Here is a 25,694-nt window from a genome sequence, read left to right as displayed (position 1 = left end):
CAAAGTCTTGAGCTTTGATCTGAACCACAACTTACATTCTTATTGCAGTGTGCGGAGATCTGATATATTGCAGAAAGAAATGGATAAGAAAATATATCAGAGAAATAGTTGGTGATCTGTAAATGGCCTTTTATCTAACATTCCTAACAACTTGAAATGTAGAGCAACCTAACCCAGTCTACCCCATTAGGTGGAAATAAACAAAAGCAGTTGGTGAATCTGAGGATGGTTATACTATACGATAGCAGACTCAGATCCACCAAAAGAGATCAAAAAACATATTTGAGCAATCACAAGTATGTGTGGGAACAAGTGATGGGAAAATGCTAGACAAGGAAACTAGCTAGGCAGAATCAATGTGGGGAAGAGTATGGGAAAGAACATAGTGATCTCTAAATTGATAAGTTGTTAGAACTGTTTAGGAACCAAGCACTGCTATAAATCACGTAAAAAATAAAACCAATGCGGAAAGGTGCAGGTCTTACAGATCACGATGCATTTCTCTAATCTATTTTTCTTGTCCATTTCTTGTCAGGCAGAGGTTCTTTGAAATAATTTAATAGCCTTATTTCCACTGCAAGTGTGCAGATTCACTTTTGTCATCATGAAATGGCCTCCCAACAACCTAGCATGCATCTTGTCAAGGAAGTTGGAGGCATTGGAATGCTGGACTGAGTTGTTTTTCAGTCTTTTTGATTTGGGTTCATGAGCGAAATTTTCCTTTTGGGCTTCTGGACCACTTCCTCTTCCTCTTCTGGTGTTGTTCATGGGGATTCAGTGGCATGGTATTGGTCTTCTCCGGATCAAGGAAAGCCAGATGGTCCACCATTCATCTTTGAGGTGGAGGAAGCAATGACCAACCCCCTTTCGCTTCCCTTTGAAAACTCAAGAAGTGGAAGAGATGAGGATGAGTAAGTGCCATTGTGGAGGGGTAAAAGGGAGATTAAGATGAAATGTAATAGGTAAGTCATATTACTTCTAAACAGCATTGCTCAATAACACCCTGTATCTATTATTTATCAAAAAAGAGCACCCTGTATCTATTTGCACAAAAATCTAAAAAGCCCTTTGTTTAATTGATTTATAAAAAATGTGCCATTGCTCAATGTTGGTCCTGGCTATTTGGGGTCTTGGGAGGGTGGACTGGATATGGACCTAACTTTAGGCAATATTTGCACAAGATGACTGCTCTCTGACTCTCAGGTTTGCCAGCCTGAGATTTTATCATTCACCAGGAATGGTCTCCTGTTCAATAAATTTATACAATATAAAGATAACTTGGTCAGACATAAGACCTGGAAGGAGGATGAATTGGTATGGGTTGGCCAATCTGGTTGTATTTAACCCCATTGGTAGTGTCATTAACCTTTCTAGTTCAAGAATTCATCTGTTTATTTCACCCAGATTAACCAGTTTTGACTGTTTTACTGCCTATCTGGATCTTACAATCTATGTTACCAGACACAGCAAGGGCATGGATGAACAAGGTGTTAGAGAAAGAATTTATGCTAAAAATTAAAGTGTTTTGTCACGATATAGTCTATGACCAATAAGAACCATTTAGGCCAAATCCTGGGTCATCTAATTCTACCAGTTGCTCTTTGCCTTAAAACAATTGATCAATATGCCTAATATGGCGATATCCACTTTTTATGTTTTTTTGGTTATGAAGCAATATCCACTTCTGACCATCCAGATGATAGACATCCTTTTAATGTGACTTTAGCTCTAGTTCTTACTTAAGTTTTTGTTCTCTGTGCCATTGTGCCCTCTGTTCTCGTTTGAAGAAATCTGTTTTGTGCAATCCTCTGATTTTATTTTAGGACTACATGCAGTGGTGGGATGAATGGGTACATATCGCTTTGTAATGGGGATCCTTGTCCTCCTGTTTTCCGGTGTCCTGTTACTGGAATGGAAGATATTATGAATAATCAAGTCATGTAAGTGTTTTCTGAACTTGGAATGGAAGATATATGAATTGAAACTTTAAGTACATTTTACTGATTCTCTCTCTCTCTCTCTCTCTCTTCCTTTTTTGCAATTCAGATGTGCTATATATAGACTTCCAAATGCACATAAACATATTACTAAGCCGCCAGCTGGGGTTATATTCCCAAAGAAGGTATAACAGAAGTCAGAACCTGTGAACCACTTACCTTTTAAAGAATGTCTATTTCTGCTGCTTGCTTTTTGTTTCATTAGTGTTTCATGTTCAAAATCTAGGAAAATCCTGAATTTATATATATTATGAGAATTGAGAAGTGCACAAGTGCTTGGCATGAATTGATTAGCAAGTTAAAAAAAAGAGATAACTAAAGGTTCACGTTCAGTGCTTTCCCTGACATTTTATTACATAAAGCGAAAACATGATAAACCATGGAAGGAGCAATTAAAACAATTAAATCAGAACAACCCATGAACCTAATCTATGTTAAATTAATAAAAAAGGAGAAAAAACTGATAACCCATGCAAGGGTCCCTGGAATTTTGTAGAAGAAGATCGATTCACCCCATGTTGGTTAGGCCATGGGGAAAAAATAAGATAAATAAACCATTTGATGCAAGTGGTTCTATAATAGAACTAGATGCTTTTGATGCCTTTAAAAAAAACACAAATGTTTTGAAGAAGAATTGCTATTTCGGTTAATTATGTCCACGGAAGATATTTTAAAATTTCTGTTATTAACACTTGGGTGGAGGAGGGGTTATGGTTGAGAGATATTAGGAAATTCTAGTTTTACAGTTACTGATAAAAAATATTAGAAAATTTTAATAATAAAAAAGTGTAAGAAATGTTTGGGTGGAGAGATTCAAATTCAATTGGTGATTTGCGTGTAATAAAGACGAACAAAGGAGATTGATAAAAAAGGCGAATAAAGGAGAATAGAATTTAATTTCTGACATTTTATTTCCTAATGTAAATTTAGAGATATTAATTGGGGGATTGGATGTAAAGATGGGAGCTAATTAAGGAACCCTTCCTTAATTGCTACTTTGTAATTTAGCCTAAAGTTTCATGGTTTGAAGAAAAACATATGGGGAGCCATGTTTGTAAGTAAAAATTTTATGATGCTTTATGATGGGAAATAAAGAATCCTAATTTAAAAGTTTTAGTATATTCTTTATTTTTAATATTTCACATGTATGAAAGGGGAGAAGAGACTCTATGAAGCCTGTGGTGAGAGATCCTTGGCCTACAACACTCTTGTTGTTATTTATATAGATAGGTGACATTTCCAATCTCCCTTGTTATGGATTATTGAACGAAGGTATGGGAAATGGTCACTTTGAGTTATCACTTGGTCTCCAATCCTAACTATACCCTAATTTGCACTCCTATTATTATCTATTATTAAATTTACATACCATATATTTTGTTTGTCCTGCTCTTGTTTCTAAGGTATTTGTCCATAAGCTAAACATAATGTCTTCTAATAAATGCTAAGCACAATCCTATATGTATAGGTGCAACTTGGGTTGGCCCGAGTAAGCATTTTACACTATTTTGGGCTCAGGCCTATTAAAATTTTGACAAAAGCTCAACTTAAGCACGCCCAAGTTTCACATGTCTGTGTGTGTAAACCTTTGTGGTTAATTCTGGATGATATACTGATAAAAGCATGAATATCAAATGTAATTAGTTGTTGAGAGTTGATTCTAAAAGATCGGGCTTTATATTTTTACTGGATCCAGAATTGGATTCTTGATCCAATAATGAGTTTGTTAGATTATCATTTTCTTTTTATATGCATGACCTTTTTTGTGCTTTCAATTGGTGGTGAGCTTTGAAAGACCCCACGGGAGGACTTAACACTCCCTAGGAATTTGCCCTGTGGTCCGACTTTGGTTGCTTGAAATACTGTGCCATCTGAACGTGCATCTTCTCCTCTTGCAGACTGTTACAGTAGGGGATCTCAAGCCAGCTCCTGTGTTATGGCATGAAGATAATGGAAAGAAGCCGTCGGAAAATGGAAGGTACTCTGCCAATATATACCGCTGATTTTCTGCCTTCGTTCTAAAAGGACAAAGTAAAACAATTAATTACTTGCTCACTTGTTTCAGGCAAAATCCTCGTGGAGCCATTTCTGGTCGACAGCTTGGGGAGGTCGCACATCGACTTATTGTTAACAGCTTACAGATGAGGATGGAACATAATGGGGTTGATCATATTTCCAACCCACCGCAATCTTGTGCTACAGGGAATACTAAACAAAATGGCAGACATCATTATCAGGAACGTCATAAAATGGCACATGGGGCAAGACCGTTCTGATGGGTTTTCTTATCCCACTGCTGCTCAAAATCCAACAGATAATGGAAACAGACTGCATTATGCTTCCGCTTCACAACACCCATGTGAAAGATCGGCTAATCCACAGTTCGGAGGTGGTTGGAGTCCAGACGATGACTACTCACCTGGTCAACTACGTGGTGGGAGGTCACAGCATCCTCCTAGAACCGCGGTAGTGGTGCCCACTGGTGGACCTAATGTTCATCCCGGGGCTGGATACTTGGGTTACCAAACATCTTCGACTGCAACTCTTCATCAATGGAGAGGTGGTCAGGGCCCTGCACCAAATCAAAGGAGTGCTGGAGGACGAGGACAACCTCGGAAGTTCGGCAATCGATATTCAGCATTAGATTAGAGAGAGAAAAGCAGACCCTCTCCCACTGACTACAACCGTCTTTAACAGTGTTTGAAATTTTGCAGTTGATTGCGGGATTGTTGTAAAATCGCAGCGCTCTATGTTTTATGTTTTATGTTTTCTCAAGGATTTTTTTGCAGGTATATTGTATTTTTCCTAATTTATTTCATAGGTAAATCCATGATGCCTGCAGAGCTTTGACCAATCAACACTCCCCATGGGTGAATTTTTCAAGAAAACCACTTAATTGGTTTCTACCATTTTGACGGGTTACAAAGAACTGCTTGAATTGTGTAATTTGGAAGCCAAAAATAGAATCAACCAAGATTGCATTTTGCCCTTGAATAAACAAGTTAAAAGAGTAATAGGGTTTGGGATGCACCATTCAGATTCCAGACTCCTATTCCTACAAGCCAAGCGGACCCTAAGTTTTTTATCTGACAGTTCATAAGTCGAATATAATTGGCTTTTCAGTTGATTGGTTACTGCTTTTATGCCAATACATGCTTTTTGTAAAGTGAAATATGATCTTTTGGAGCTTCCCGTGGTTGGGAGGAACAGGTGATTTTGGAAAGAAAATTCGCCAAACATCTCGCCTACCAGTGCCAGTTGCCCAAATCACACTAGAAAATCACTTGGTTACTGTAAGTGATTTCTGGCACGACTGGTGGCGACATGTTCATTCAATCATTACTGATGTGCATGGTGAGTTGGATTTTTCGAGGAATTTATTGCATTAGATTTAAGTTCCCAAATTTGCCAAATCGATGGTTCCTGAGTAAGCAATTTGAAGGAATTGATTCCCTTCAATCACCATCTAATTGGTTATTTTGGTATCAAGTAGTGTTTGGTAAACCGTATACATGGGGCCCAAAGGACAGGAATGCAATAATGGGTGCAATTAGGGTCCCTAATTATCGAACCAGTTATCACGTAAAGATCTAGTCATCTATATTCCCTGCAGGCGTAGCGATGTCAATCGTTTATTCATGTATGGTAAATAAAGGAAAAGTACAAGCAGAAGGATAACCGTTTGCAGCAGTTGTAACTAGTTAAACGTGCTACATTTAGATAAGCTTCAACTACAAAGCAGGTCCATGGAGATTTTATAGGACAAAAAAAAATAGGTTTAATCTCGAGGTCCAGGATCTGGCTACAAAACTGGACGTGTGCAATGGTGAATGGGCCAACGGAACTTTTACTACATTACTAGTAAAGCGCAAAAGCCCTTCATTCTCCTTTTAATACGTGTTCCCCACCACTTTATCCAATGATAATAGAAAGGAATAATTGCTCTTTTGCCCTTGATGCAGTAAAGTGTATGCCTTGGCTTCAAGGGTGATCCTTTTGATGCATCGATTTCTTTGGAAGAGTACAAGATTTGACCGTTTCTCTTAATTACTTTATGGTTGGCATCAGCAGAGAGAATCTTATTCCAATGATAATTTACTACTTCGGATGCTGCGCTGCTGGTCACTGATTCCTTTACCTAGTCTTGTTGGCGATGAGCTCAACTCTGCCGGTTTTCCACTGAAGGGTGAATCAAGCTTGGGTTGAAACCATCGTTTTAAGGCAAGTCCATTGATTCTTATTTTCCCATATGACTCGTTTCCCTGATAGGTTAGTCGTAGCCTCCTCAGCAAGGATGCAATGGCCTGACCAATCCTGTCAAACTAAATGCAATGAGCATCCTAAACAAATTGATTATGGAAATCTACATTTTGCTCAAAAGAGATAAGGGAGACCAAAACTGACTATGTTGTAGTTCAATAGAAGCATTTCTCACCTTCCTGCCAAATTAATCGTTCTATTTCCCTCGTTGGACATAAATTTTGTTTTCTCAAGAGGCAGTAATATTGTTACATTGGGCAACTTTGCACCTGCACAAAGTCCAAAGAAGCAAGAGCAGCAAAGAATTTTAAGTTCAGAAGTCTATGCAGGGTATATTTATTTCCTAAATGGCAATTTTGTCTAAATGGGGGCGACTTGCAGCTGTTCCAAGCCTATTTAATTTGGTGAAAATTGAAACAAACCCATAATAAGCATGAGATTGAGCATCTAAATATTCAGCCTATGGTTTCTTCTTATTTGGTTTCTAAAACAATTAGGGAATATAATTTTTGTGTTGAGTCCAACAAGTTCACCCCTATGATGGGCAGCTCCAATTTAGTTTGAAAATGTGGAAAGTTGCAAAGATCCTAGCAAATGTATAAAATTGACTTCAGGAAATCAAATATCTGGAGATAGTATTACCAGCAGCAAGACGATGCTTGAGACCTCTCAAAATTGTTAAGAAATAAACCTGAACAGTTTACAGAGAGGAAACAGTAAGATGGTGTCATGAAGCATCAAATAAATGATGGTCCTGATGCACTGAAATTTGGTTTTCTAAACCTAGAAAATTGTCATGATCTAACATTAATGGAAACAAAGAGAATTACTTTAACTTCAATAACCATCTATAATGTCAATGTAATTGTATAAACTGAACGAGATTTCATACTTTCAAACACAAGGGTAAGTATTGAGCTTAAGAAAATGTCTTACAAAGATAAGTTGCTATAGGTTCCATCAAAAAAGTGTAAGAAATAACGTTGCTGCCTAAAACTTTTCAGAAATGTGCAATTAATTAAAGCACTAAAAAGGTATTGCTAGCTTAAATTTCAAGACCAACTAACACTACGTGGAGCTCCCAGGTTCCCAAGCTTAAGGCTTTCAATAAAAATAAAACGAATACTTCTACAAGGAAATCATTAGTACTTCCACACTTTTTGTTATGAACAGGCTCACCTCTGCAGTGTGAACGTCCAGCTTCCTTGCATCAACAACAATTGGACTTTCTTTGAAGGATACGCATGGAACAACACCAAGTGAAGCAGCTTCCTAAAATTTATAAAATGCTAAATTAATGTCTAGAATTATAAAAATTCAAAATTTCAGAATGTAGTCAGAATGGTTTTAAATTTTCACTGACCTCAAGTAAAGAAAAAGAACGTGAATCATATTCCCCAAATCCATCTATCAATGAATATATGCTTGAGTGTTTTGAAGAACTGGTGTTGACACCAAGATTCTCAACAAGTCTTTCTCTCAAAGAAGTATCACGAGGAAGCTGCAAGCATCCCAAAACTTGAGAAAATACTTCCATGGTTGGTACGACACCAGCTACAATTGTTTCACGGTAAACCATTAAGGCCAATGATGTCCTGTCAGTAAATGAAGGTATTAATATTACTGTGAGAAAAGTTCTTATTGTTACTTGTGTTAAGTCAAATTTTCAACAGTTCAAAATTTAATAGTTTTGACATGAATGAAAGCTTTCATCTAACTTTAATCTCTGAGAAAATAAATTATAAAAAATAAACAAATGGGATGGTTAATGCAATAAAATCGCAAAGCATAGAGACGTTTAACTAGATGGCAAACAACTCAGTTTAGAAGAGTGAAGTGGAAAGAAGCCTGATCATTCATAGGTGTGAATAACAAAAAAAATAAAAAATAAAAATAAAAACATAAAGAATCTAAGGCATTGTTTGGTGGTACTTTGTACTTTATACTCTTAATAATACCAGAGTACAAAGCACGTGGAATACTTTTACTTTCGTATTTTTACTTTGAAAACCATTTGGATGAAAATTTTTCAAAAACATGTTTTTTAAAGTAAAAGTAATAATGGCACTTGGATACAACAGAATGTTTTATGCATGTACATGCCAAATGGCATTTGAATGTAAGTCAATGGCATGCAAATGCCATGTGACAGCATATATGGAAGCCATGTGGCATCTGAATGTGGAGTCAATTAGTCTATATTTTTATACAACCTCCTTGGAGCCTCTAATCATTTCTCCATTTTAGTCAGGCTCAGCAATTGCCTAATGCCTATCCCTTGAGAGGGACTGCAGAATCAAGACCATCAATAAGTCACAACACAATAATATATGTCTAAACTGATATCTCAACCCAACGGATGATTAAGGTGATGGTAAATGTGCTGACATGCCTATAAATTGATTAAAGGAGTAGCAATATCGAAGGGGAGACTTTACCAAAGCAAGGAGTATCAAGGGGACATTTATTTTGGGCTAGTTTGTACTCATAAGAAAAAAGGGTGGCTCTGGACGGAGCTATGTACTGCTACTTAACATTTTAAAGTGCTAATTAATACAAGTTACAAGTTATCAGTTACCTATGCAAACATTCTGACCACACAAAAAGCTCAATTTTATCAAAAGTTAAAAGCATGATCATGGTGAATATCTACATTCATTAAACACGGAACAAGCTCAGAAGCTCTTTAGATGAGATACCATTTATTGTTGACTTGTGGTTTTCCTGAACTGAAGGATAGAACAGGCTCACCCATTGAAGAAGACTTCTCAAACCTCCGTAAGCACAGCCCTTCCAAGGCATCACATTTAATTGGTCATTATGCTCCATAAAAACAATAAATGAATGAAATTATAGAAATTTGCATTAAACATTTGGCATTTGTACATTTAAACCAAAGCCAAAAGGCACCCAAACCTATAATTTTTAAAGCTTAAAGAAACAGTAAGAAATAGTTCCTGATCAACAAAATAATCATGAGTATAAATAACAAAAAGAAGCTGATCAATCGGAAATGTGCAATGAGCTTACCAGTCAGACATCTGCACATAATGAGGTTAGGGACAATGCCTTCCTTCTTGGCTTCAGAAAGGAGTGTGAAGCCTAATTCTAGCTCATCCTTCCTACAAATACAGGAGAGGAGAATTAAATCTGAATAGTTTGAAAAAGGCCTTGAGAACTTTATTATTGTTAAACCTAAAGTGTAAAGTGTAGAGAAATTACTTTTCACAAGCTACCAAAAGAATGGAGTATGTAATATTTTCAGGGCATATGCCTATTTCCTTCATTTCATCTAGAACCTTAACAGCCTTCTGCAGTTGGTTCCCCTCACCTGTAAGAATGCCTGACTACATGATTCCTCAACCTTATTTGCAGTTCTCCAATTCCACCAAAGCAACAAAAGATGACAGAGATCATAATTGGAGCATGTCATTATTGGTGAGTGGAAGTATTATTTCTTAATAGAACAAATAGATTCACCATAAGTAAAGTCTTTTAGTTGAAGGTGACTGCCAAGTTGTTATTGAATGTCTGTCTGTAGCAATTTGAGGACCTTGAGATTTTATATTCCTAATTATAAAGGTGAAACCACTAGATAATTCTTGAACAGCTCAATCAGCTATATACCTAGACTTGCCAAGTTTCAGATGATAGTCTTGCAAGGGAAGGAGTTCCTAGACAGGACTTATCCTAGGGAGCATGAAGTTCAGGGGCCTACTGTCAAGGCTGATAAGTGTATTTGCCTTCTACACTTTTTTTACACTTGTTTCTATCAGAACTTTCTATTTTACATGACTTGTACTGTAACCTGATGTAGGATTCTCTTTACAGCAGGGATATCAATAAATTCTCTTTAATCAGTGTTAATGATTAAAAAAAGTGTATAACTATGCAATATTCATAATAATTAACTATAATATACTAACTATCAACCATATTAAATAATAAGTAAGATGATTAGAATATAATTCTTATAAATGCTTGTAAATTACCATTTCTAATATAGAGGTCTATGAAGACAAGCAAAGCAGATAAATAATCCATCTTTTAAAATCATATAAACAGAGCTATTAACTTAGCAACAATAAGATCCCAAAGTAATAGGAAATACTGGTCTTTGGTCATACCTATTGATACAAAATCAAAGTATTCAGGCCACTTCAAGATAATCTATTGGACATACCCACTTTTCCTCTAATTGCAAATCTTCATAGTTCAATTGAATTAACTATATCGGTCATGAATGTAGATAGTTTTAATGCAATACAAATTTAAGTAGAAAACTGATCCCTGTCATTTAACAAGTAAATAATGGATTTTTTACTCCCTATGAAAAATACAAAAGGACAAACCACTCCCTTTGCTTTCCTTACTCCAACAAGAAGAACGATAAATTATATACAAATTATCCACTAAATTGTTACAGATTATAACAAAGGAAGATCCACCAGTTTTCTAGCACAACCATTGTTGTTAATATCTTACGATTTACGATATGATTTTTGAGTCTTATTTCTGAATCTGAATATGCATAAATCTTATTATATTGTTTGAATCCTATGATTTGAATCAGATATCTTACAATTTATACGATTCTTGCAATTCAAATCAATTCAATTAAGAATTAGTTCTCTACTTTGTCATTTTATTTTGTTAATAGTTAGTTTTGTCAAAGGTGACTTATTATAAAGACCTTACTAAAAATTGACTTAGTTATGTTATTTAAACCATATATTGAGTTCATTTTCCATCATATATAGGAAACAGAGTCCTTGTATGTAGATTATTTGACTTTCAAGTCAAATTTGATTATATAATTGATTTAGGTACATACATGTAGATATGGATTAAAAATAGGGTAGAATCACTTTTCTATAATATATTTTGCCTTTAAATATATCTATATTTAGTTCTTTACAAGTTTTGTAAAAATAGAAATAATCTTACAATTTACAATGTGATTCACAATTCCATTCAATTCAATTTTCTCTACAATTTACGATACGATTACAATTTTCCAAGTAATATAGAATGATAAGCATTCCAAGCATGCTTTTTTTATTAAATGTCAGCTTCATGATTTTTTAGATGTGATAGTCTACTTTTATTTTGATCAATACATGTGAGGCCATGTTGGTTCTTAGGTGAAACTACAAGAACGTGTCATAAAGGGTTTACAAGGAATGGTTCATAAAAAGGGTACTGTGCACATAAAAAAGAAAATGTATTTGTTAACTACATAGAAGTTCATAGAATCATTGCTACATTAACATGACTCTAGATTGAAACAGGGAAACATAGAACTTCAAAAGGTAGAACGGAAGCTGAAGGTGCCAGATAGTGAAGAGCATGTTGTTGGTGCTTCACCATGACTGGGATTGAATCCAGTCTTCACCACTCAAGACACCATGTCTTGTTGTCTCAAGGCTGGATCACTCTACTGCGTCTGGCTTGATCTTAGATCTTCCAGACTGGTATGGTTCTTACAGTTAGGCTAGGCTCATCCATCTTAGTCCAGTATTTTCCCACAATAAAAATGAATAAGGTAGAATAGAATCCTAATCATTCTTGTTTAAAAAGACATGGTTTAAAGAGGTAATCCAGAAGGAACATACATAAGCTAGTGATCAATGCATTCATCATTGAGACTGTTGGATACAATTTAATGGCCATAATATTCTCATATAGTTCCAGTGCCTTCTGCCAGTTTTTTGCCTGAAATAAGAATTGAACACCTATTATTAACATTCATCAGTGCAAATTCTCACAGCTACACAGATTTATTGACAAAGTAGTGAAAAGACGCATTACAAAAGGGACAAAAGTAAGTGGTAAATCCTGGAAAAATGTGCTAGGATCAGGCATGAAATACAACAGGCAGTGCAGAGATTTCAAAATACAAGCATGGAGGAGGTACCAACAGAAATCTGGGATATAAGTACCTCCACATAAACACTAAATTTATTTGACCAAAATTGTCTGGTGTCAGCTGACACAGTTCCACATACTTATCTCCATTAATTACAATTTACAAACTATCCATAGGGACAAGCATATGATGACACACTTGATAATCTTATTTCAAGAGGTGCCATGATAGATGTATGCATGGTGGCAGAATGTAGCAGGTTGATCCATTAGGAGACAAATTAGGAATAATATAGGATAGCAAGCAGTGGAGATGGGCAGGAATAAATTGAACTTTAACAGGTGCAGTCTAGGCAACCCCAGGACTATCTGGTGAGCTATAGAGATGACAGGGGGTACATCCTTTTAAGCTTATCCTAGAGACATAGACTCTTAGTTTAAAACTGTTAGCACTAATCAAGGGTTTAAGACTTTGTTTATCCAATATGCATGGAATTACTTGTTGAAGGGGGTTGTCAAGTTGTAAAAAATTGATCAAACAAGGGGAAGCAGTAGCTTGGCCACTTAGAATTCTAGTTAGGGAAGTTAGAGCCCTAGCTGCCAAACTAAATGCCTCATTTGCGTGGACACCTAGATCAGTCAATAGGCTAGCTGATTCCCTAGCTAAATTGGGAGCTACAAGGGAAAATTTTATATGGGGAATATTAGCACATTCATTTATATATGGATATTGAAAGTTTTGGATATGCTGCAACTTTTTCAGTAATAAAGCATCTTTTACTGTTGCTCATCAAAGGGGAAAAAACGATTGATGCATGTACAATATGTGCCATCCAGATACCTGCTAAACCTATTAACTCATTGCAATATTTTGATTAAAGAAAGGACTGTGTAAAACTCTTTGGAAGACAATTGGAAATCCTAGGTGAGTTTCTCAAAATAATTCTTGACTTATAGGGGTTTCAGCAAGCAAGGTGGTATTCTTTGGAGCTTGACTCTTTTGCAATTTACAGGAGCATTTGGAGAGACAAGAAATCTTTGAACCTATGATGCTTGTACAAGAGTGCTGTACCATGTCGGACACTTCAATTTTTAGTGTAAATTCTGTATTGTACACCTTGTCCAGCCATGTCTTTGCCATGTCTGGGTAACATAGTGTGGGCCATGGAATACCCATTTTTTTTCTCTTGGGATACCATCCTTGCTGATTTTAAAGAACTAACCTTCTGTTCTTTTCGTGAGCACTAGAAGGAGTGAATTGATGTATATGTTGTGCATGAAGCTGAATGCTTATAATAGTATACTTTACCTATTTCAAAAAAAAAAAAAAAAAAAAAGCTTATAATAGTACCTTTTTGAGCCAGGTTCAGGGATATAATTGTAACAAAGTTGAAATTTTGTATATACAATATGTTATGGGCCCGAGAGTAGGATCTCGTCACGGGTCGGTCCACGGGGAAAACCTCCTGTTTTCCCTTGTTCCTCCCTGCTCTTGATGAACCTATCTTGGCGCCCTAACGGTGATTTGTCCAAGAGATCACCTAACTCTCCTTGCTCTCTTTCTTGACTGAAACTTTCGATGCCTTTATTGAATAAAATCAGCTCCTTAAATAGGAGATTACAAGAGATAAGAATCCTACTTTTAGGAAGACTCCCTACTAATCTATCCTACTGAACTGATAAGATAAGATAAGACTCCCTTAATCTATCCTACTGAACTGATAAGATAAGAACTGTATCTAGCTAGAATTAGATTAGATGAGAATCAGCAAATCTTGCTCCCTTTACTGCTGCTGCCGGCTGTGATATGTCTTCCCAATAAAAACGTCCACATCACGATATAGATTAGCCATAGGCTGTTTTTCGTACTTTCTTCAACTCTGTTTTCTGGGATGAGTTCTTTTCACACTATAACAATAAAATCTGAAGCTCTGTTACTGATAAAATAATAAACTTTTTGTATAGGGGTATCTTCTCCTTTTACTTTTGCATTAATTACAGAATTATCTTACTAATAAAAAATACACATTATAAAAAAAAAGGCAAATTCAACATTGGAACCACCAGATGGTACATACATTGCTGCAGGCTCCCATCAATGAGCTATATGATACATTTCCAAGTTGCATTCCTTGTTTTTTGGCATCCTCTATGATTTGAAAGGCAACATCTAACTTGCCAGCATGCCCAGCAACATCTATTAAAGCGCTGAGGAACATCTGTAAGTTTAAAAGACCAAGAAATTTCTTAAGTTCATGCTGCAAAAGAATTCTAGGGCAAAAAGTTACAGTGAAATATGACATGGAAAATCAAAGAAAAGAAAATGCTGAAATGGGATTACAAAGTAGGCTTCTGGAATGGGGAGATAGAAACAGAAGAATTTTTTACAACCAGGAATAGGATGTCACAGAAGTTATTAGGAGTGCAGTGGCCAAGGACTTCTCATGGTTCAGTGGAAAGAATTAAAGAATGTGAGATCAGGAAATATTCTATAAGGAAACACTTTTTTGCTTAAAATGCCAATGTAGAGAGACTAGAGAGTGGTTTTGTACAGTTACTGCATAGAACTGAAACAAAATTTGATTGTACATCAAGTATTATACATTTATACCTTAACTATCTCAAAAAAAAAAAAAGTAGGTAACAAGAAACTTTTATTAAGCTCAAGAAGAAATGCCATGTACAACTGATGATTGCGTCAGCTACTAGCGATAGATGAAACAAATAAAACCCTTTACAATATTCCCCAAGACATTTGCTCCCTGTTTACCCCTTGTCTACCAAAATAGTGTGCCAATCCATTTGTTGATCTCTGAATCCAAAAGAATCTTGTGTTCAAGTGTCATCCATGCTGCCTGATCTCAATATCTTTTTTTTTTTTAATCAGAAACGGCAACTTTCATTAGACATATTAAGAGAATACATTGTCACCACCCAGTCAAGGGTGTTTACCCCAAGAAAAGTACTTTATGATTACAGAAGAGCCCAAAACAAGTTTTCCCTGAAAGTTCCTTGCTTTGCAAGGGTGTCAGCTAGTCCCTTCGCTGACCTCCTTGTCCACTTGAACAGTGCCCCAACCTCCCTTGCTAAGCAGTTTATTTCCCTCATGAATTGTCAATGTACCCAGGCCCCCAAGTTATGTGACTGCAACCACCCAATTAATAGTTTAGAGTCCCCCTCTACCTCAATCTGGTGTAAGCCCCATTGTTTAGCCAGTCTTAGACCTTATAGAAAGGCCATAATTTCTGCTCTCAAAGAGTGTCTATCACCTATCAGACCTGAATACAGTGCAACCAGTCTGCCCTCCCTGTCTCTGAAAGCTCCTCCCACCCCAGAGGGACCAGGGTTTCCTAAGGAACTCCCATCGAAGTTCAGCTTCACCCATTGATGTGCAGGAGGGATCCATTGCTCCTTTAACACAGACCTCAATGAGGAAGAGTTTGCCACAGTGTACCATCCTCTAAACAAATCATCAGCTGAATAATCTTTAAATAAAGGGGATGCTTTAACCCAATGAATGACCTTGGTAGATATGTAGTCAATGATTTGCTCCTTAGATCTTTCAGAACCCTGGAAGATCCTATTGATTCTTTCTTCCCAAATTCACCACAAAAGAGCTGCTCTTGTTGCTCTCCACAATGCTCTCCCCTTCTTTGGAGGTCTAAAGAAGTTCGGATCAAAGAGTCTTACTACATCCGAAGGAGGGGTCCACCTGCATCCAAAGAGAGGAAAACCAATTCCAAACAAAGGCTACAAAAGGACAGGATATAAATAAGTGTGTAATGGTCTTGCCACAGGCCAAGCAGAGGCTACACACGTGGGGTGAAAGGCAATAGTTTGTCCTTCTTTTTTGCAGCATATCTAAGTTGTTGATTTTCTGGAGTACTACCTCCCAGCAAAAGGCCCTTATTTTGGGGGGTACAAGGTTACACCAAACCTCCTTTGTTGGGAAGGTTCCTGCCAAGTTAGATGAATCGAGAAGAGCATTGTAAAAAGAAGCACTAGTGAAAAACCCAGAAGGAGAGGCTGACCAAATTCTACTATCCAAGCAAGACTGATCAAGGAACAGAGTATTAAGAAGGGCAATTAGATCATCAACCATACCCATTTCGGACTCCCTCAACCCCCTCCTCAGACCCAAATCCCAAGAGTTACCATTCAGATAGACAGAGGAAATGGTTTTTTCTTTATTCAACGAAAGAGAGTAGATGGACGGGAATCTATCCTTGAGGGAGACATCCCCAAACCAGACATCTTCCCAGAATCGGACTTTATTCCCTGCACAAGCATCAAGTCTGATAAATGGAAGAAATGAGGGTAAAACACCATGGATAGCTTTCCAAAGAGATGACCGGGATGCCCTAGGGTCAAGACCAGTATCCCACCTGTTTTCTGCCACCTGTGCCACAAGTTGTCCTGTTCCAGAGTTAGTCTCCACAACCACTTTCCCAAAAAGGCTGTATTCCTTAGCTTTATGTTTCCTATACCCAACCCTCCACTATCTCTACTTCTAGAGACCACCTCCCACTTCACCAAGTGATCTTTGTATCCCCTGGTTTCCATAAGAAATCTCCCATTAATTTCTCCAGTTTAAAAGCCACACTAGTGGGGATCTTGAAGGTATAAAGGAAGTAAATTGGTAGGTTTGCCAAAGTTGATTTTATTAGGGTAATTCTTCCTCCCAAAGAGATGTAATTTCTCTTCCATCCTACTAGTCTCTTTGAGAATCTTTCCAAAACTGGGTACCAAAAGCTTTCCAACTTTGGATTCCCTCCTAAAGGTAATCCTAGATACTCTAACGGCCAATCACCAGCTTCACATCCCAACACTCTAGCAAGGATTCCTACCTCTTCTTCTGATTTATTAACCCCTACCACACAGTTCTTTCCCCAATTAATTTTGAGATTAGAGGCCTTTTCAAACTGATTTACCAACCTCTTCAAATTGATTAACTCCTCTTGCTCCACTCCACAAAAAACAATAATATCATCTGCAAATTGAAGATGAGTAACCACCACTGCGTCCCTCCCAATTCTCCAACCTCTGATCAAATTATTAGAATCAGCCCTAGCAATTAGAACACTTAAGACATCGGCTACTAGGGTGAAAAGGAAGGGGGAAAGGGGATCCCCTTGTCTAAGACCCCTCTTAACTGGGAAAAAGTTCCTAGCTACCCCATTAACCAAGATGGAATAATGACAAGAGGAGATACATCCCTTTATCCATTTACATCACCTCACTCCAAAGCCTCTACGCCTCAAAACTTATAGAAGAAACTCCCAGTCCACCAAATCATAGGCTTTCTCAAGATCAAGCTTATAAACCATGCCTTTCTCCTTTTTTCGGCCCTTATACTCCACACATTCATTTGCAATGAGGACTTGATCTATTATTTGTCTTCCGAAAATGAAGGCACCTTGGTTTGGAGAGATCAATCCCACCAGGCTTATAGGTCAATAGTCTTTCGGGTGGGACGCTTCTGGCTTCTCGGGGCCGGCCCTCCACTCAAAGTCACCCAAACTCTCTCTAACACCTCCACTGACAGCAAAGAAGATTTGAAGTGGTTCACCAAGGCTTCTGCTATGTCATCTTCCCTAGTTAAAATTTGTCCATCCCACTCCAATTGGGATATAAAATTCTCTCTCTTTCTTCCGTTGGCCAACAAATGGAATCAACGTAAAGCTATTCTCCATGCCAAAATTTTCCAAGGCCATTTTTTATACATCTTGTGAAGGATTTTACTTATAAGATACAATATAATTCTGCCAAACAAAAACAGCAACAACAATAATTAAAAAAGTAAAAGTATATTACTGAGATTTACGAAATACGAATGATCAATGTTATTATGAACCAAACCCTGCTTTTGCTAGTCCACTTACCAAAAAGACTTTCACTTTGAGAAGGAAAACAAAAGCACCAAGGAGTCTTGTCTTTCTCCTTGTTTCATGGAAATTAAATGTTCAGTCGGAGGATGGGCTGTAAGCAGGATGCCCTTGAAAAGAAAAAGAGGGGGGGGGGGGGGGGAGGAAACATCATTGTTTTTGTCCTTTCTACCAGGATAATGTACAGTGTTGTATGAATAAGAGTATATAGGGGCATAATTTTCTTTTTTTTTTTTTTTTTGATAAATACCAGAGGGGCATAATACTAGACACAAGCAGCATATCTGGTGATGGCTTCTTTATCTTGTCTGCTTCTGTATGAGCCCACCTAGAGATATTTCATTTCCATCAAAGGAGATTTGAGGGTGTTCCATTCCATAAAAATTGCCTTTGTATAAGGTTCACTTCTCTTGATAATATCCTTACTAATAGTCACTTGGTGAGAAGGAATTGAACCATGACAAAGTTGTGCTTACTGTGTAAAATGGCCAAAGAGAACGTTATTCACTTGCTTCCAAGTTTTAGATCCACCATGGCAAGTTCAGGTCTGGCTCCTAATAAAGTTTGAAGTTCTTTGGGCACATCCAACTTCTTTGAGCTGCAAATATGTTGGCATATTTAGAAGGATTGCCTGCAAGTTCTTGGGGAGTAAGCAACGTATCATTGGAAGGGGTTATTGTGAAACCGAGATGGCTGTTAATGCATTGGTATTCCTCTAAGTTTGCTGATGTAAAGCTTTTTTTCCATTTCTTATCCTTGATCTGAGGTTGCCCTTCTTTGTCTTTCTATAACTCCAATACCCAAACTCCTTGTTGATTCTTCTTTGTATTCATTCTTGTTTGAGGAGCTTTCCCTATGCTTTCCTTAAATATAATCTTCACATATCAAAAGGTAAAAAGAAAGCTCTGAAGATTGGTAGGAACAAGATATAAAGGTATAAGTTTATGATTTTCACTAATTTATAATTTTATACATTTTAATGTATAACTTGTAATTTATTGTAAACCAAATTTTCTCCTGATAGTGTACAAAGTCTTACAGTTTGGGATTTTTTTATAGGAAATCGTAACTTTCATGAACTTTTAAAGAAAATTAGTACAACTATCACCTTCCAAGGAAGGTGATCCCCCCATTTACAGTAGCCTTACAAGCATGCCCAAAAAAGAGTTTCCCTAGAAACCCCTCGCTTAGGTTTTGGCATGCAATGAAGGTGGCACTGGCTTTGATAATGAGTAATCTGTCATTCTGTTGTGACGTTGTGGAGGAAAGACTTCTTTATGTGTTCTCACATCAGGTTCCTGTTTATTGTTTTATCCTTTTCATTTCTGTGTATTTGTGTTTGGGGGAGAGGGTATTTTCAATCATTGGGTACTATTCTTATGTTTTATGAATCTATCTTCAATCTGGTTGCTTGCCAGTTTTTTCCTGCTTCTTAGGTGCATCAGAATGCATTAGAGATCTTTTAATAGTTTTACATGGTATGATGAATTGTTTTAAGTTTTCCCCTCTCTCGATTTTTTTCCTTGGATGGAACCTTTTGATTCCTCTTTGGTGTTTTCTTGTATATAACTCTGTTTTACATGGAAAATTGTAATTTGTCAAAAAGAAAAACAGGCTCCATTGATTGACATAATCCAGCTTACATACCAAAAGTGGAAGAAATGGCATTAGCTCTTTTTTCATGTTCCACTTCCATATAAACATTCCAATGTTGAAAAAAGAATACCTCATCAGGAACGACACCATTTCTTCTCATGTCACTGTAGATATTCAGTGCAAAATCCAAATCACCCGTCTGGCTGCAACTATTAACAGCAATAGTGTAAACATCAGGGGTGCCCTTGATGTTATATTCATGGATCATCATGTATACTTCTCGTGCCCGATCAACCTGAAATAAGTCATTTGCCTATAGTATTATTTTAAACAAGGAGACAATTTCCTATATTAAAGGGAAAGAATTTATCCATGGTTTAAAATGTATACAAATTTCCTAATATGACATATTTCCATTTCCATATGTACAAACACAAAATATTAGTGATATGTCTTGAAATATTCTCTAGTCTGTTAAAAATCCTCTATATTGTTATCAAAAAGTTCTACTTTGTTAATTATATTAATGTAAGATTTTTATTAGTTATTCCAATTTACATGTACATAGATATGGCATATAAAAGAAAGGCCATTACTGATTACCCAATGTTGGTCCCAGCTATCTGGGGTCTTAGGAGGTGTAGACTGGATACAGTCCTAACCTTTGGTACAAAGTGGCCACTCTCAGACAGCGAGATACAAGCCCATGTTCTCACGCTTGCCAGCCTGAGATTTTACCATTGCACCAAGTAATGGTCCTCTCATAGATATCATCCACATAATATGTTTCTATGCGACACTATACTCTTCGAGCCCATTATTTTTTTGAGTTTATCATTATAGATACTATTTCTTTATTATTTTCCTTTATAGATTATTTTTAATTATACATATTTTAATGAAATAAAGTCAATACTTTAATATTTCAAACTCTTGTAAGAGTTAGGAAAAATTCTGCCAGCAGCCAGTATGAGCTTGTCTTACATTGCCAGTCCTAAGCCCAAATAAAGGAGGAGGGTTGTGTCAGATTGGCAGTTGGTGCAAAAGCTTTTGCCAAACTCTCATGGTCATGGATCCTGATTTGTCTTTTTATATTCATATCATAACTTTTATATTAAACAAAGCAAAGCACAATAAAGTTTATAGCTATTTACTGGGTATTATAAAATAATTTTTAAACCCTTAATTTATTCCAAGCAAAGTAGGAGGTCATCTTGAAATGGTACGAAAATTTTAAGAGCATCATTTTTATCATTCTATAATGATATAGTTATTTAAAAGGGTATGTCATTTTATATCTTCAAAAAATATTAACAGATATTTTCATATATTAATATTTACAGTGTTATAAAAATTTATAATAAATTTATACATTATTTCCAATATTTCTGACATTTTCTTATTTTTAAATTGGTTGACATTTAGATTTGAACCAACATTTCAAACATTGATAAACTACACTTATATTAATTAAAGCAACAATACCAACAATAGGGTAGAATAAAAAAGAGATGTGTAGTTATCCAAGTGAAAATCACCTGACGATTTTCAAATTTCAACAAAGAAAAAAAAAAGGTAACAAGCTCACCTGACCAGCTTGTGTGCACGTCTTTATTAAAGCACCAACAGTGACATGATCTGGGTCTATGGGCTGGTTCTCAGTTCTCATTTCTGCTAAGACATCAAAAGCACGATCCACTGCTCCTGATTGACCACATGCAGTGATAAGTGCATTGAATACAACTCGATCAGGCTTCACTTTCTACTGCATATAAAACCTTGCTCAGTGTGAAGATTTATTTCGGAACTCAAATATAGAAGCATACAAGAATGAGTGACTCAGGAACCACATCTTTTTGGAGAACATGCTCAGGTCAATTATAGCTTTCAAATTGTCATTACAATGGAAAGCTAAGTAGGGTACAGATGCTTTGGATCTAGAACATAAACAACTTCCAGAGCATAATAATAGAAAAAAGTATCTTCTACATAACAGTGGTCCAAGGCCCTCGATGTAAGATAAAATACAAGCCTATAATACACTACATACCTTGGATCTCATTATTCCATAGGCACCAAAAGCCTTAGCCACCTGACCAGCCCTAGCACAGCCATCGATCAATGCTCCATATGTATGAGCATTTGGTTCTACTCCAGCATTAACCATTTCATGAAAGACCTATGGAGACAACTTCTGATCCATTCAATTGAGGAAAACTCAAAAGGCAGAAAAAGGATAGATTACATGCTAGCCATGATACAAAACATCAATCTGGACAACCTTGCATCAAAGCATTTCTAACTATTTACATACGTACATATATAGCTGTGCTGGGTCACATTGATTACACTTGCCAGACATCAATGAGAAAGCAATGTGAAATAATGCACCCTAAAGTTTTGTTCTTGCAGAGACCAGGAGATGTATGAAAGACATCATGAAGTGAAAATGCGAGAAGATAAAAATTCAAATACTAATAATTGCCTGTAGTAGGAGAAATTCAGTAAGAATGCCTTACTTCAAACATAGCATCAACTTTCCCACTTTTAGCACAAGTTGATATTAGAGTAGTGTAAAGTTTGCAGTCAGCCTTAAGTCCAGCCTCCTTGACAAATTGCAGAACTTGGAAAGCTCCTAAATGAAGATCAATAGATCAGAGACCATATGAATGTATAATTATATCTAGACTTACTGACTGACGGGGCAAACCCAATTAAACAACAAGTTGACAGTGAAATTCAATTACCATCTGAATCTTGACAACTCGCACACACAGACAAAAGCATATTGAATGTACTCATGGTTGGATTAGAAATCAGCTTTATAAAACGAAAAGCTTCATTGACAGCCTTTTGATTTTTGCAAGTGTTAAAGAATTTTGCATGATATACCTGGAAAGAAAGAAAAAAAAGGTGAAACAAAACTCAAATAATAGCCATAGTAGAAATGGAGTCAATCCAAGTTCCTTACTAGTTGGGATAATGCTCAGTTGAACTGACTTTATCTGAAGGAGAAACAGACATACCTTATTCATATCCAACAAACCCTTTCTTTCTAGGTCTTCTAGCAATTCTACACAGTCAGTTACCCTGGAAAATCAATACAATTTAAAAGATAAGTTCAGAAAGCATATAATATGACAGATAAACCATGAACTGCTACCACCAGGTCAAATAAATCATCAAAATCTGATTTGGTAACAAAAAACTGCCTCTGAATTTATTCAGCTTGACCTGAATTTATAAGTTGTAATCATAAGCTTAAAAATTTTCTCATGAATGTGAAAATCAATATGATTCAAAATGTAAAAGCTAAAGATAAGTTTTACCTTCCATCACTTAGCAAGCGATTGTAAGCATCAATAGACCCTGATATATCATTTCTATCATTGGCATGCAAGCCATTTGGTTGAGGATGGTGTAAATTTCTGTCACCATTCTGAGGTGTAAGTTTTTTCCCTGTATCTCTTGGAAATCCCTTGCCTATTCGAAAGTCTTTTCTTCTATGACAAGAACCTTCTTTATAACATGAAAGAGGCATTTTTCTTTCATGATAATCTGAAATTTTACAGGCACCCTTATTTTTTGTCAGTTTACAGGTTTTAAATGAAGTCCATAAAGTAAGAAACCCAAAAATACCATCACTACTAACATAAGAGAAAGAAAAAGGTTAAGCAATGATATTAAGGAATAACCTGTAGTATTATGCAAGCCTTCTGACACTTCTGCTCCGCTCAGCATGTTAGTCCTTAACAATGAAGAAAAGTTACTGTTACTGTTCAAGGAAATATGAGGAGGCACTGTTTTTAGACTACTGAAGTTTGATATAGACCTCACTCCTGACTGATTTTCTTCATAAAATGTGTGAATTTCTTCTCTGAAAGATGGCCTGAAGAAGCCATTATATGTGGAAACTTGAACTTCACCTTCATCATCCAATTCGTTCTTGAATTGGTGTTCTTGACTTACTTCTGCAGGCACATGCTTTAAATGAATGACAGAAGCAGATTTAGGGTCAACCAGTAGCCCAGACAATTCAGACCATGGAACAGCTTCCTCTTGATATCCTTTTAACACCAACTCTGGCATATCCTTTGCAAAACGTACTTTTTCTCCAGAAGCTGATTCACCAAGTACAGGAGATGAAAGAGTTGGATCCATGCTTTCTGTTTCCTTTGTCAAAATAGAACTTTTGGTACTGCAAACAGAATATGATAACTCTGATGCTTCAGTGAAGGGGCTTTCTTCAAACATCAAAGCAGTTTTCTTAAACTGGGACAACTGCACCTCTTTCTCTAAATTATTATGCCCCTTCTCACTGGTTTCTTCAAATATAGCTTTTAATTCTTCTGCGGGGGTTCCATCACTAATTTTTTCAAGATCCAGAATCTGATTATCAACACTCTGATTAGTGAAATCTCTGCTTTGTTTGGATAATGCAAGATTCTGAAATTCGTCAGGATCTTGGGTACCTGAAGACTATAGAAATGAAATTGCATAAGTATTAGAATGTTGGCTTTACAACACTGTTCTTTCATAAATGAAGGTAAATTACATTGTCACTCCTAGAAGGCAAACAAAAATGCCTAAATCTATTATAGATGATGAATTTAGCATGCCAAACGCCCAGTATAGCAAAGAATGCTTATCGTTGATGCTTTAGTGAAGATTAGCAAAAAAAAAACATGAAATAACAAAATGTTAACCCAGCCAGAGTTAAATGCTCCAAGAGAGATCTTATAGGACTTTAGATTCTGCACATCGCATTTAGTCCATGCCCAGTGAAGGGAGGATTAATGACTTGATTTTGTCGGTGGAGCAGAAACATAAGAAATTAGAGTCATATTCTGGGTCAATTGAGTGTTTAATGTGACCGCTATGGACGCATGAAATGTTTTGCACTTCGCCCTCGATAGGTTCTTTTAGTATGAAAGAAAGAAAGAAAGAAAAAGGCTTATCAGGGGCAAACCAGATTTGATGCGTCCATAGCGACTACATCGGGACTTGCAAAGATGTTCGAGCACAAATGTTTCTAATTGCCTGTGAGTTCTGACAAACTACGAATACTGGACTTATACTCTCAGCTCACAAAGGTTGGGAAGAAACTATTTGCATCACAAAACGAGATAAAAAAATCCAGAGAAATAACAGCAAATGACAAATTCAAGCAACTTTCACATACAACATCAAACAACAAGATGAATTCAAGCAAGCTCAGATTACAGAAAAGAAAAGATAGGAAAAGAACTCCAAAATCTCAACTCACCTCTTGCGCATCCTTCTTTCTTCTGGTATGAACTAAATAAACTACAGTAAGGGCCGAGACAGTGGCGATAGCGACAATGACAAGAAACGGTTTTGAATACAAAGACGCTCTGGGGAGAAGTCGGGGGGATTGAATCAGAAACCCTAATTTCTTGCATTTCCTTCGAAAACGAGCACCAGGAAACCTCAAGCGGTCATAAGAGCCAAGAAATTCTCTTCGAAGAGAACAAAATCGAGGTGACGAAGTCGAAGAAGAAGAAGAAGAGTAGGACGAAGAGATAGTAAAACAGGAGACCAAGGTTAGATTCTGGGCTTTTGCAGATAAATTCACATCCATGGAAGCCAGACGCAGAGAAAGGGAGCGGGAGAGGGAAGAGAAAGAAACGTGGAAAGGTGACTGAAACAGTGAAACTGTGTGTGTGGAGGGAAGAGGGAGATACATGGTTTCTAATCCATGCGTTGCTAACGTGGCATATCTTTTTGTTTTAGGCTGCGTTTGTTTCAGGTGTAAATTCAGTTTTACACCGATAAAAAAGTTGGCGCCGGTTCAGTGATTCGATGGAAAATAGAACCGGATTTAAATTTGTACGCTAATGATGCTTGGCCATCACAGTGTAAAGTGAAAGGCTTCTACTCTGTTTCTGCTATTAGGGCTATTTACGGGTCGGGTTGGGTTGGTTTATTGAAGTTTTTCCAACCGACCTGACCTGGTCGGGTTACCTGAGATGGAAACTGAAACCGACCCAGTGTTAAGCAAAACCGACCTAGTCAGTTTGAGTTGGGTTGGGTCAGTTTGGGTCGGTTTCGGCTCTAAGTTCATCCA

At 36.8% G+C, this 25,694-nt stretch overlaps 2 protein-coding genes across 3 annotated transcripts in view; one reads left to right on the top strand and one right to left on the bottom strand.

The window, feature by feature from the left end:
- The window catches only part of LOC148851126 (5'-3' exoribonuclease 3-like), a 48,836-nt gene extending 43,930 nt beyond the window's left edge, over nt 1-4,906 (top strand). Inside the window, 4 exon segments of the mRNA XM_088945665.1 lie at nt 1,824-1,940; nt 2,047-2,122; nt 3,896-3,975; nt 4,063-4,906. Coding sequence (XP_088801791.1) covers nt 1,824-1,940; nt 2,047-2,122; nt 3,896-3,975; nt 4,063-4,273 — 484 coding nt within the window. The 3' untranslated portion in view covers nt 4,274-4,906.
- A 772-nt stretch (nt 4,907-5,678) lies between these two features.
- On the bottom strand, nt 5,679-25,368 carry MRL1 (Pentatricopeptide repeat (PPR) superfamily protein). Of its 2 annotated transcripts, XM_088946076.1 has the most exons (20): nt 24,873-25,319; nt 23,439-24,085; nt 23,302-23,354; nt 22,936-23,164; nt 22,633-22,696; nt 22,354-22,498; nt 22,126-22,241; nt 21,657-21,785; nt 21,195-21,368; nt 19,737-19,901; nt 14,204-14,344; nt 11,873-11,972; nt 9,480-9,588; nt 9,288-9,379; nt 8,957-9,047; nt 7,621-7,852; nt 7,437-7,529; nt 6,900-6,948; nt 6,433-6,526; nt 5,679-6,311 (listed from the first exon to the last, which is right to left on the bottom strand). In XM_088946076.1, the coding sequence occupies exons 1-20, from the start codon at nt 25,311-25,313 to the stop codon at nt 6,077-6,079; spliced, it is 3,399 nt and encodes a 1,132-aa protein (XP_088802202.1). In that variant the 5' UTR covers nt 25,314-25,319; the 3' UTR covers nt 5,679-6,076. The 2 variants fall into 2 exon arrangements, with proteins under 2 accessions (XP_088802202.1, XP_088802203.1); XM_088946077.1 differs by having other exon boundaries at nt 23,302-24,085; nt 24,873-25,368.
- Between the last annotated feature and the right edge of the window lie 326 nt (nt 25,369-25,694).

The sequence above is a fragment of the Nelumbo lutea genome, chromosome 5 (assembly GCF_056320005.1).
Source record: "Nelumbo lutea isolate HS-2025 chromosome 5, American lotus-T2T, whole genome shotgun sequence".
Lineage (NCBI taxonomy): Eukaryota > Viridiplantae > Streptophyta > Magnoliopsida > Proteales > Nelumbonaceae > Nelumbo > Nelumbo lutea.
Note: the sequence above shows the minus strand (reverse complement) of the source record. Positions and strands in the feature narration are given on the sequence as shown.

Bases quoted from the DNA above. Each gene is read 5' to 3' on its own strand.
- MRL1 (XM_088946077.1), bottom strand. From the start codon at position 25,313: ATGTATCTCCCTCTTCCCTCCACACACACAGTTTCACTGTTTCAGTCA. The intron at 22,499-22,632 runs GTATGTCTGTTT...CTTTCTTTCCAG, and splicing joins GTTTGTTGGATATGAATAAG to GTATATCATGCAAAATTCTT. The intron at 9,380-9,479 runs GTAATTTCTCTA...CTGTATTTGTAG, and splicing joins CTTTTGGTAGCTTGTGAAAA to GAAGGATGAGCTAGAATTAG.